The 12,130-nt window shown below is 39.9% G+C and overlaps 1 protein-coding gene across 1 annotated transcript in view; it reads left to right on the forward strand.

The window, feature by feature from the left end:
- tubb6 (tubulin, beta 6 class V) overlaps nt 1-12,130 on the forward strand; it is a 403,096-nt gene that overhangs the window by 387,774 nt on the left and 3,192 nt on the right. Inside the window, exons 4-7 of the mRNA XM_083995822.1 lie at nt 7-117; nt 1,779-1,894; nt 2,830-2,958; nt 4,238-5,052. Coding sequence (XP_083851948.1) covers nt 7-117; nt 1,779-1,894; nt 2,830-2,958; nt 4,238-5,052 — 1,171 coding nt within the window. The remainder of the gene's footprint in view (nt 1-6; nt 118-1,778; nt 1,895-2,829; nt 2,959-4,237; nt 5,053-12,130) is intronic.

Genomic DNA, 12,130 nt, shown 5'->3' on the forward strand with positions numbered 1-12,130 from the left:
CTGCAGCACACAAATACGTCCCCCGGGCGGTGTTGGTAGACCTGGAACCCGGGACCATGGACAGCGTACGCTCAGGAGCTTTCGGACAACTCTTCAGACCAGATAACTTCATCTTCGGTAATAATAATACTAACCATCAGGGTTTTCATCAAGTTACACTGCAAAAACTCAAATATCTTACCAAGAATATTTGTCTTATTTCTAGCCAAAACAAATCTCAGTATACTTCAAATAGGACTCATCACATTAACCTTCATCTTGTCTTAGCTTTTTACTGCCATCTATGGTGTTCGGGTCAGTTTTGACCCGTATTTCAAATCAGCTGTAAAATACACTAAATACATTTTTTTTTCATCCAATTTGTTTTTCTTCTCTTGGTTACATTGTTAGGTTCCTTATCCATGAAAATATTGGTTTTAATATTTTTGGGTGTGGGCCACTGGGCCTTTTTTGTCAGTATGACCCTTGACTTCAATTGAACCTTCCTCTTGTCAGCTTTCTGCCACCATCTATGGTGTTAGGATCAGTTTTGACCCGAGTCTTAAATCAGCTGTAAAACACACTAAAACAATTATTTATCATCCCATTTGTTTCTCATCTCTTGGTTACGTTGTTAGGCTCCTTAACCATGAAAAGGTTGGTTTTGCACTTGTGATTTCAGGTTTAACAGTTATTATTGTTCTTATCGTTATAACCGGGTCAAATTTGACCCGAACACCACAAATGTAACAATTTTAACCAGAGCATTTTAGAACTTTGTGAAAAAAAAATGTTTTTGCTTTATTTTGTTTAAATAGAGGTTCCTGACAAAGTCAAAAAGTCTTGATTCTATAAACAAATTTATGTGGTACTTCTATGCATTTAAAACTTGAAAACGGGTCACTGGTGACCCGAACACCCGAGGAAGGTTAAAAAGTAGCTTGTTTTTAGACACTTTTTACTTCTTTCAAACATATTTTCACTCAAGTTTTTCTTCCTCATTACAAGTACAAAAAACTTGCTTTCACTGGCAGATTTTTCTACTTATTTCAAGTGAAAATGTGTTTGAAACAAGTGAGAATGATCTAAAAACAAGTTAATTTTTAGGTGATGGGTCTTATTTTTAGTGTAAAGAGATTAGTTTTGACCAGAAATGAGACATTTTGACAAGAAATATGACAAATATTCTTGGAAAGATTTTGAGTTTTTGCAGTGTAATCAGATTTTTCACCATCAGGCCACCGGGGTTTACATATAGGTTCATTCTACCAGTTATAGGATGTTATTATGGGACTCATAGCGTTACTAAATTCATAGTGTTTCCTGTCTTTTAGCTCTGTGTTTGGTTTCCACCAGCTCCTGAGGGAAACATCTGGCTCTTTTACTGCTACTGCTCTATTCTGAAACACGTCTGAGATTGAGACACAACAGAACCAAATCTTTACAACTAACAGAGAGTACATGCAACAATCCAAAGTGTGTTTTGTGCTGGTATTTAAGAAACAAAGTTATTGCAGCTTTAAGAGTTGTGGGAGGTATGTGTGGTTACACAGCACAGAGCTGCAGCAGCAGTGAAACTTTCCAGCTACAAGTCTTAACAGCAGATAAACTGAAGTGACTCCAGTTTGTTGTGTAACTGATGTCTCAGTCGGAGTAAAACCAGCCTCCCAGTCCTCCAGTCCCCCAAAAAACTGGGTCACCACTAGAGTGTGTGTCTGCATGCATGTTCCCATCTGTTGTGGTGATCATTTTACATTTCACACATGGATTTACTCGGTGCTGATTGGTTGTCTGTATAGGTCAGACAGGTGCGGGGAACAACTGGGCAAAAGGTCACTACACTGAGGGGGCGGAGCTCGTGGACTCAGTCTTGGATGTAGTGAGGAAGGAGTGTGAGCACTGCGACTGTCTCCAGGTGAACAACATTAATGGTTTTAAACTTTTGTAATGTTTCTGAGGGAGAGCTGCTTGTAGGAGGCAGAAAGAATCTCATTGGTTCGGTTAATCCACTGTGGGTGGAGCTAAAGTACACCTTTCGGAACTACAAAATCTATAAATTTATAAATTAAATGAGTTACATAGGTTTCAGGACTGTATGTTCTCGATTAATTTTTTTTAAGGGATATTTCAACATTTTGGCAATTCGCCTATTTCCATAATCCCTATAGTCATAGCAGTTTAATTGTCGGTGCAAGCTATTTTTAGATCGGTGGGGCAGAGACGTGAGCTGCTCAGCTAACGGAGGTGAACAGCATTTCCACGTTTCCCCTCATCAAACTAAATACACAATCCAACAACTCCACAACACTCTTCTGGACAAGTTGTGACCTGCACATTCACCACGCTATGAAATAATAACGTATAATTATTTTACATTACGACACATGAAGCCAATACTCATAACTACTTGCGCTTTTGAAATCACTCCGCCCAGCAGCCGTGTCTGGAATGAAGTTCCAGCTACGTATTTACCTTGAAAACAACTCCGTAATGTTACATTATTATTTCATAGCGTGGTGAATGTGCAGGTCACAACTTGTCCACCAGAGTGTTTTGGAGTTGTTGGATTGTGTATTTGATGAGTTTGATGAGGGGAAGGCAGAAATACAGCGCACCACGCCGAGCTCTGCCCCGCCGATCTAGAAACAGGGACAACATAAGAATTAGGTGAATCTGCCAAAATGTTGAAATATACCTTTAAATAAAGGATGAAAAACTACTTCCTTATGCATAAATAATACGAAATATATACATAAACAAAAAGATCAAAAATGACTGCATTGTTCCTCCATCTTCATCCCTGTTGTCTGTACAATGACAGAAATAAACAACTTCATCTTCCTCCCTCAGGGTTTCCAGCTGACTCACTCTCTGGGGGGCGGCACCGGCTCAGGCATGGGCACGCTGCTGATCAGCAAGATCCGAGAGGAGTACCCAGACCGGATCATGAACACTTTCAGCGTCATGCCCTCACCTAAGGTATGAGGAGGCAACCCTGTTTGTTCCCTATGTCTTGAGGTGTCGTTTCTCTCTTTATTTAAAAAAAAACAAACAAACAAAAAAATTACAGAAAGAAGTTTTTCTCAATTGCTAAAACACTAAACCCTGTTGTCTAAACCAAATTCTCAGTTGCCTGAACCCACTGATTGAATCCATCACTCTTTTGGCAAAACTATCAGCACTTTTCACCTGTTTAGACACAACTTACCAACACATTTTCATTGTGACGCACCTGTGTTGCATAATGCTGAGCACAGGTGGCAAAAGTCATACACAAGTAAAGCACGGGTGTTACCGGTTGAACACAACAACTCAAAACTGATCACACTTGTAGCTAATGATGTGAGGGAACATATATACATACTATATATGAGCCAGTTCAGGATGAAGTCCTGTGGCCTGACCCAGTACGGAGAAATGATGCTGTGGCTGAGTTACAGTACGCACTTCTCATTTGTATATTTTTGTACTTTATTTTTACGTAGACCTACTGCATACAAGTGCTAAATGCACAAGATTTCTTCTTTTTGTACTGTACAAGTGCTACGTGTAAAATGCACAGGATTTCTGTTTTTTGTAAAAAAAAAAAAAAATTAGTACTATCTACAAGAGCTAAATGCACAGGTTTTTTTTGTTTTGCAACATGCATTTATGGAGGGGGAGGAGGGGGAGAGGAAGAGGAGAAGATGAGAGACGACAGGGTGAAGGAAGAGAGGATGAGGGAGGGAGGGAGGGAGGGAGGGATGAACTGGGAAGAAAAAAGAAGAAGGAAGGAAAAGGGGATGATATGGAGAGGGAAGGAGGAGGGTGAAAGAAAGGAAAGGAAAGAAGTGCTACAGTAAATGCACAGGTTTTTTGTTTTGCAACATGCATTTAGCTACAGTGAACAATAAACATTTATTTCTACAGCTTCATGTGCTGAGCGTTGTGTTTTCTATTTTTCTATGTAGTGTTTAGTGGCTGCTCAGTAGTGTTTTTAATTTTGATTGACTCTTGGGGCACAATTTGACAACATAGTTCAGTTCTGAGAACAGATTGAACTGTTTTGAGGTGAAAGTTTGGTTTTGCAAGAAGAGTCTGAGGTTTTGTGAATGTAGCTTGAAAACTGGGGTTTGTGTTCACAGTTTAAAAAGGAGAGCAGCTTTCAAGAAATGTGTCTTAGCAATCGAGAAAAACTGTAATGGTAATGCTTTCACTTCTTGTCTTTGTCTTTCCTCTTTACAAACATCACCTCATGTCTGATCTGTTGGTGCTTCAGGTGTCGGACACGGTGGTGGAGCCCTACAACGCCACCCTGTCAGTCCACCAGCTGGTCGAGAACACAGACGAGACCTACTGCATCGACAACGAGGCTCTGTACGACATCTGCTTCCGCACCCTGAAACTCACCACGCCGACCTACGGAGACCTCAACCACCTGGTGTCGGCCACCATGAGCGGCGTCACCACCTCTCTCCGTTTCCCCGGGCAGCTCAACGCCGATCTCCGCAAGCTGGCCGTCAACATGGTGCCTTTCCCCAGACTCCACTTCTTCATGCCCGGGTTCGCTCCTCTGACGGCCCGGGGCAGCCAGCAGTACCGAGCCCTGACCGTCCCCGAGCTCACCCAGCAGATGTTCGACGCCCGGAACATGATGGCGGCGTGCGACCCTCGCCACGGCCGCTACCTGACCGTCGCCACCGTCTTCCGCGGCCCCATGTCCATGAAGGAGGTGGACGAGCAGATGCTGAACGTCCAGAACAAGAACAGCAGCTACTTCGTGGAGTGGATCCCCAACAACGTGAAGGTGGCCGTCTGCGACATCGCGCCCCGCGGCCTCAAGATGGCCGCCACCTTCATCGGCAACAGCACGGCCATCCAGGAGCTGTTCAAGAGGATCTCGGAGCAGTTTTCCGCCATGTTCCGCAGAAAGGCCTTCCTGCACTGGTTCACGGGCGAAGGCATGGACGAGATGGAGTTCACGGAGGCGGAGAGCAACATGAACGACCTGGTGTCCGAGTACCAGCAGTACCAGGAGGCCACCGCCAACGACGGCGAGGAGAACTTTGAGGACGAGGAGGACGAGATCAATGAGTAAGGAGACTGAACACGCCAGTTAAAGGTCTGAGAGAACACTGGTAGAGGGATCATGGAATATCAGAACATTAAAAACAGTCAGGTCCAGCTGCTCTCAAACAGGCAACAGTTCTAGCTTGGAGAACTGAATCTTTTGAAGTAAAAATAATTAAACCGCTACATACACGTGTTTAAAATGAATATTTCTTGGGCACTGATCACAAATCAGAAAAAAATGGCCTCCGTGTCCCTCTAAAGGGAATAAGTTATTATTTTCTTAGTAGATTGCTGTGCTCATAAACCAAGCAGGACAAGCTTTTATTGCCAAATAACTCCATAACTTAAAGATGCAATTTAATCTACTTTTATTTGAGGGGATTCGTGCTCCAAAATGAGAAAATCTAATTCCTCATGTCTCCCTCCCTCTAACTTTAATCAAATAGTCTCTGTTTAAACACAATGGAACTTTAACTACTGAGGCATCAGATCAGAACGAGTTCTATGTGTCGGTGTTGAAGGTGACAAACGACCTGCCAGCCAAAGCACAACATGTTTGACAGTTGGTAGGATACAATCCTGGTTATAGAAACACACACACACACACACACACACAGGCACAAGGCATCAAACCTTTAAAAGTAGAAAGAGGAACAGGATCATGTGTTTTCTATGCAGACACACAAAAGTCAGAAAATCCTGATCAACACTGTTTGTATTGTATTGTGTTTAAGTGTTTGTTGTTCTCAAACTGTGACATTTGTACATGTGAGCACTGTGTGAGTGTCTGAAGTGAGGTTGAAATAAAAGCTTCTTTCAAGGCCTTAACGTGTTGTCTACTGTCTGCTGTGTTTGTGTGTTCTTCATCTGTACTGTGTGTTATGTACTAAAAGATGTGTGTTGATGTTAAACATGAAATGTCATGCAGTGCCTCTGGCATTTCTTTGTTCCATCATCCTGGAGGTTTTGTAGAGTTACATTAGTTTTAGCAGTTGTTTACTCATCAGGCTGGAGAACATGGGAGTCTAGTAGCACATTTCACTAAAACCTTCCAGATCGAGATGGACTGACGAGGCTTTAGGGATGTAACATGGGTCTGCTGGTCCACCTTTGAACACGACCCCACAGGACTGAATTAATGCATTAATCAAAACATTTAATCTCCTTGGATGACATCAACAACCTGGCTACGCCCTGAGTTGTTGTTCTGACATGAGAGGGAGTTTTCTGTCAATTCTCCAAGTCAGATACTTTTTATATTGACATCATTTTCTCCTGACTTGAGAACTAGCACCGCAATCAGGTCAACGTCTGCTTTAAGACCAACAACCTTTTAAGTAGCTGATAAGAAGAAAAAATAAGAAGCTATTGAGAACCTCAACTCCAGCCAGTTTAGTGCCTTTTAATGAATGTTAGCATGCTAACATTCAATGAAAAGCAGCTATAGTCATGTAAATAGTTCCTTGTATTTTGGTGATAATATTTCATTTCCTTATGCTTTGCTGTATTTTGAAATATCACAATTTAAACTGTCTGAACAGACTTTGAACACAACTTTGTTCTGTAACATCAAATATCAAAAGTAGGTACTGGAGATTATGAGATCTGAGATTGGATCAGTTCCTTTATAACTAACTCTAACCCATATTTATTTATTGATTTATTCTGCAAAAAACATGTTTTTTTGCTGAAAGGCTCTGACAAAGTATTGTTTCAACAGTAGGCTACCCACAGTCAGCTGAATGCCCTGAACGGAGAGTAAACATGAAGTTTTGTTGAGGTCATGAACTCACCTCACTGACCTGACGATGCAGCTCATCGGACAGAGAGAGAAGCCGTCAACAGCCTGCTAATCTCCCTGCTGCAGCGCTGTGTGTGAGAGTTGATTTCCCAGCAGTTCTGTTTGTGTAGTGGATTAGGAGGCGAGCGGCAGCAGCAGCGCTCGCTGCCACAGACAAAACTGCTTGGCTCATGTCTGTGGGCCTGAGCTGATGTCTGTGGATCTATTCTCCATCTGTGGCTCTTTGTATCTGATTCTCTGCCACATGTTCAGCACACTCATGCTGTGCAGCTGCCAGTCCACATAGCACTGCTGTTGCTATGGTTACACCACGCGTAATATAGCCTACCAAATATAGATACTGTCACTTCATCACAGGTCTGAGTCTAACAAAGTGTATGTCACTGACAGTGTGTGTGTGTGTGTCTATGTGTGTTAATTCCTTTTTGTGCAAACTAAGTACATTTGCTCAGCACAGGTAGCCTACAGTGTTGATGCACCTGACCTTCACTTAAGAATTTGTTTAACATATTGAGACATAATGTAAATATCACTCTCTGGCATTTACAATGACTTCAGAAAACACTTCAAATCTTCTTCAATTTTCCATTTACAACAATATTCAGAAACTTCCTGGTTACTCTGAGTTGAGTCTTGACCTTGAAAGTCCACTTGTGGCGAGCTAAACTGATTGGACAAAGTTTAGATAGACACATAGGCTATGTGACCTGCAGGTCGGGACAAAGACATAAAGTCTCCTGTACTGTCTAGACCTCAACCTGAGTGAAAGAAGCTCAGAGAACAGAGTAAAGTGTCTTGGTCAGGGGGAAAACCAAAAGACAGTGTACCTCATCATCAGGCCTTAAAGCAGAAGTAAGCGATCCAGTGGTTTTGGCTAACTTCCTGTCAGCAGATGGAGTTAGCAGTCCCCGCCCTCGTCCCTACGTCACCACATTCAGGCGCATCCTTTGGCTGCACACACAGAGAGGACCGCCCCTTTATGCTGTTCTCTCTCCTCATTGGATAAAGGTTGTAGGATACAAGGAGAGTTTTCTCCTCGGCTTACAGCAGAGCAGAGTGACTGACAGACCCGTGTTTCAGACCAAACACTCTATATAAGTGATTGCTGTCGTAAGATATAACTATTTAAGACTTATATTAACACAAACATTCCGCTTACTTCTGCTTTAACTGTAGAGAGACAGGACAGAGGACACAGACAGTCTGCTGAAGACAAAAACTGAACTCCAAACACTATACAGTATTCAACGATGTCTACCATGTGCATGGTAGTGGCTGCATTCAGCTCCAGAATGGAGGAAAGAATAAATGTGAATCCTACCACAGGAACTTTCAGGGTCTGAATACTTTATCATTTTAAAAGTGTAACTGTGTAAAGTGACGAGCAAAGGGGGAGGATGAAATGAACAATAATATATTTATCATTTTAATATGAAGTATACAACACATTCAAGTGAAGTCCCTGCGATCAAAGCCTGTCCAGGTAAAGCAGTCTCAGTATGTTAGGATACTGTATAATGTATTCGGTAACACTTTACACTAAGGTACACAAAATTAGAGTAGTTAATGAGTAACTAATGAAGAACTAATGAGGAACTAATGAGTAGTTAGTGAGGAATTGAGCTACACAAAATTACAGTAGTTACTGAGGAACTAAGGTACACAAAATTACAATAGTTACTGAGGAACTACTGATTAATTAACTATTAGTTAATGGTCAGTTCTTCAGGAACCCCTGATCAAATTTCAGAGGAGTAGTTAATGAGGAACTAATGCGTAGTTAGTTAGGGAACTGAGATACACAAAATTAGAGTAGTTACTGAGGAACTAATGATTAACTAACTATTAGTTAATGGTCAGTTCTTCAGGAACCCCTGATCAAATTTCCGAGGAGTAGTTAATGAGGAACTATTAATGATCAGTTCTTCATTAACTCATGATCAAATTTCATAGAAAGTTAATCACAACTTGATGATTAGTGAACTAGTTACTTCATCAGTACAGAATCATTACTCAGTAACATGTCCAGTAGTTAACCTTTATGACCTAAAGTGACACATAATGAGTGGTTTTTCATTTCTTCATCTTCATCTTTACATTAGTAGTTCCTTAAAAAATCACAGACAGCAGGATTCTTTAGAAGATTTTATTCATTAATTTCAGACCACATACACATCAATATGACCATCCATGTTGCCTTCGAAATAAATATGATAGTTTGTCACATGTTTGGTAGGCTAAATGAATGTATCATGGGGCTGTGTAGTACTGTATACTGATCACACCGTGGTTCACAGTAAAGTTGTTTGAGGTGCACAAAATTTAGAGTAGTTATTTACTATGAAACAAATTTGGAATGAATGAGGAACTCACTATTAGTTAATGGTGAGTTATTCAGTAACTCCTAATCAAATTACTGAGGAACTAACTATTACTTAATCATTAGTTACCCTTTTTGTGTACCTTAAGGTAAAGTGAGACATCAAAATGAGTAGGTAATGAGTACTGAATCATTACTTAGTCATTAGTTATCCTTTTTGTGTACCTTATAGTAAAGTGAGAAATCAAATTGAGTAGGTAATGAGTACTGAATCATTAGTTACCCTTTTTGTGTACCTTATAGTAAAGTGAGACATCAAAAGGACTAGGTAATGAGTACTGAATCATTAGTTACCTATTTTGTGTACCTTATAGTAAAGTGAGACATCAAAATGACTAGGTGATGAGTACTGAATCATTACTGAATCATTAGTTACTCTTTTTGTGCACCTTATAGTAAAGTGAGACATCAATATGAGTAGGTAATAAGTACTGAATCATTACCTAGTCATTAGTTACTATTTTTGTGTAAGGTACACAAACATTACAGTAGTTACTGATGAACTAATGAAGAACCAAAATAATCATTTGCTGTACTGTTCTCTCTATGTGTTATGCTCCTGCGTGAACACAGATTAAACAGCCAGCCAAACTCCTTATTCAAGAGCCAGGAAGTGAGCGGCTTGCTCCTTTAATATCTTCTTACACATTAAGTCAGCATTTCTGACTGCACTGAATTCGGTGTAAAACTAGAAAAGAAAGATACAAAAAAGTGTCTTAATAAACAGTCATGTAAATATCAGTATCAACGTGTTGACTGCTTCATATTAATTCAACAGGTATTAGCACAGCAGGCTAAAAAACAAAGCAACTTAGCAGGTAAGTATATACACTACTGTCACACAAGCACGGCATTAAACCGTTACTTTTATACACAAAATACCCTTGAAATATATCAACACATCTTATCAAACCTGTAAACTATGTGTAACACTTACAACCATTGCTTTCTGAGAGATAACTGCATTGATGCGGCCGTGAGACGATGTACACACACTCGTTTTTCCTCTCGTTTACGTTTTTACTTCCTACATCCGGTTCGGGAGATTTTCAAAATAAAAGCGCCGGAAATACATATAAACGTAGAAAACGGTAAATTAACATGTCAATGTCATTTTGAGTGTCTTTTAAACATATTAAACATATTCAGGGCAGAACATTTGCCTCTATGTGCACCAAAATAACTTTTGTCTTCACGGGCACCAAAATAAGATTTTACCTGCACAGGTACACCAAAATAACATTTTTTTTATGTCCACACACAAGAAAATATGATAGAATGTAAAAAAAAATAATAATAAAAAGAGAAAGAAAAGAAAAGAAAAACCTTTGTAGCTTTCTTGTTTTAATAATAGCCTAATAAAAAATAACAAGTGTGTAGCGTCCCCAGCTAAATGATGGTCACAAATGATGAAACTGATGGTTCACATTCCTTCATTCCATGGACCGTATTCAGTTGCAGACACACCGTAAGAGCTATGAGAAGAAAATAAAATACAGTTACCTTTCCTTTTACATAAATGAAATTATTTTTAACTGCTTTTATCACATAAACAATCATAATAATAATAATAATAATAAATTTAATTTGTAATGCACTTTTCATCGGCACGATCTCAAAGTGCTACAATTGTTAAAACAAGGTAGGGAAAGTAGAGTTAAAAACAGGGTAGAAGGAAGAGTTAAAAATGTTAAAAACAGGGTAAAGGAAATAAAAACATGCTCAATGTAAGTTGACTCCCTTTTTATCTATTTAGTCAAAAGACAATATCCAAATGGAGTGCTGTATTACCATGAAATAAATATTTTTAACCGTTTGTTTTTAATCCAATAAACTGTTTTTAACCTTACCAGACCTCACATCAAACAGACAAAACAGTCCTGTTGCATTAATAAAACAATCAACGAGTTAGCTTAGCTTTATCTCACTTCAATGTATTGAAGTGAGATGGAGCTAAGCTAAGCTAACTAAGCCGAGCTGGCCAATGCTAATAGCTACCGCTAACCACAACATGTTCCATACATACATGAGACTATCAACGGCGACCAAACTCGAGCCGGACATAAATATAACATGAAAAGGTAACAAAAACAAACCTTGTGCCCCTTATTAGCCAGGTGCTAGGGCGTTTCATGTAAGTTAAGTTAGGCACACTTTTAGCATTGAAGACACTCTGCCGGTAAAGACACACTGCCGGTAAAATCCGTAGCACCGGAAGTTTATGAGGTCTCGGCGAGACGCTTTCAAAATAAAAGCACTGAATATAACGTCGGCTTAATATATAAGAAATAAAGCCCTGACCTTGACTAATGTTCAGAAACTAAATAAATAAACATAAAAACAACAAATGAAGTAATGTTCTTATCATAAAGGTCATTTACAAAGTGTCATTTGTCTTTTATTTTGGAAACGAGATCATCATTTCCTGTGCATCTTTACTGTGAGGAGCAGTGAATTCACTTGGCACAAGAGAAGCAATTGACCATGCCACAAGAGAAGCAATGGACCATGCAGGGAAAAGCAAAAGAAGGAAAATCCCATTTCGACGATATCTCGAGGATGAGGGTGTGACCGTACAGTGATATTTTAATGGTATCTGTCTTTTTTTTTTTTTTTTGGAAGATGTGTAAGATGACTCCTCAAATTTTACTATGCTAACTTTCTCCAAAGTGACCTAGCATAGCATCGATGCTATGGTCGGTTAACAGAATGTAGCATTGATGCTACACTTGCACACGTTGTACAAAACATTAAATAACCTGTTAACTGCATCTGAATCGCGGGATTCTTTGCTTTCCGAGGGTCCTTCAATGGTGCCTCTATGAAAGTATGCTCAAGTGTTGCATTGATGCTAGCTCGGTTTAGCTCTGTTCCCTTACCATGTGGTTACATGACGCATATCGTCCCTTGTTGTCATA

This window comes from Trachurus trachurus (genome assembly GCF_905171665.1).
Source record: "Trachurus trachurus genome assembly, chromosome: 20".
Classification (NCBI taxonomy): Eukaryota; Metazoa; Chordata; class Actinopteri; order Carangiformes; family Carangidae; genus Trachurus; species Trachurus trachurus.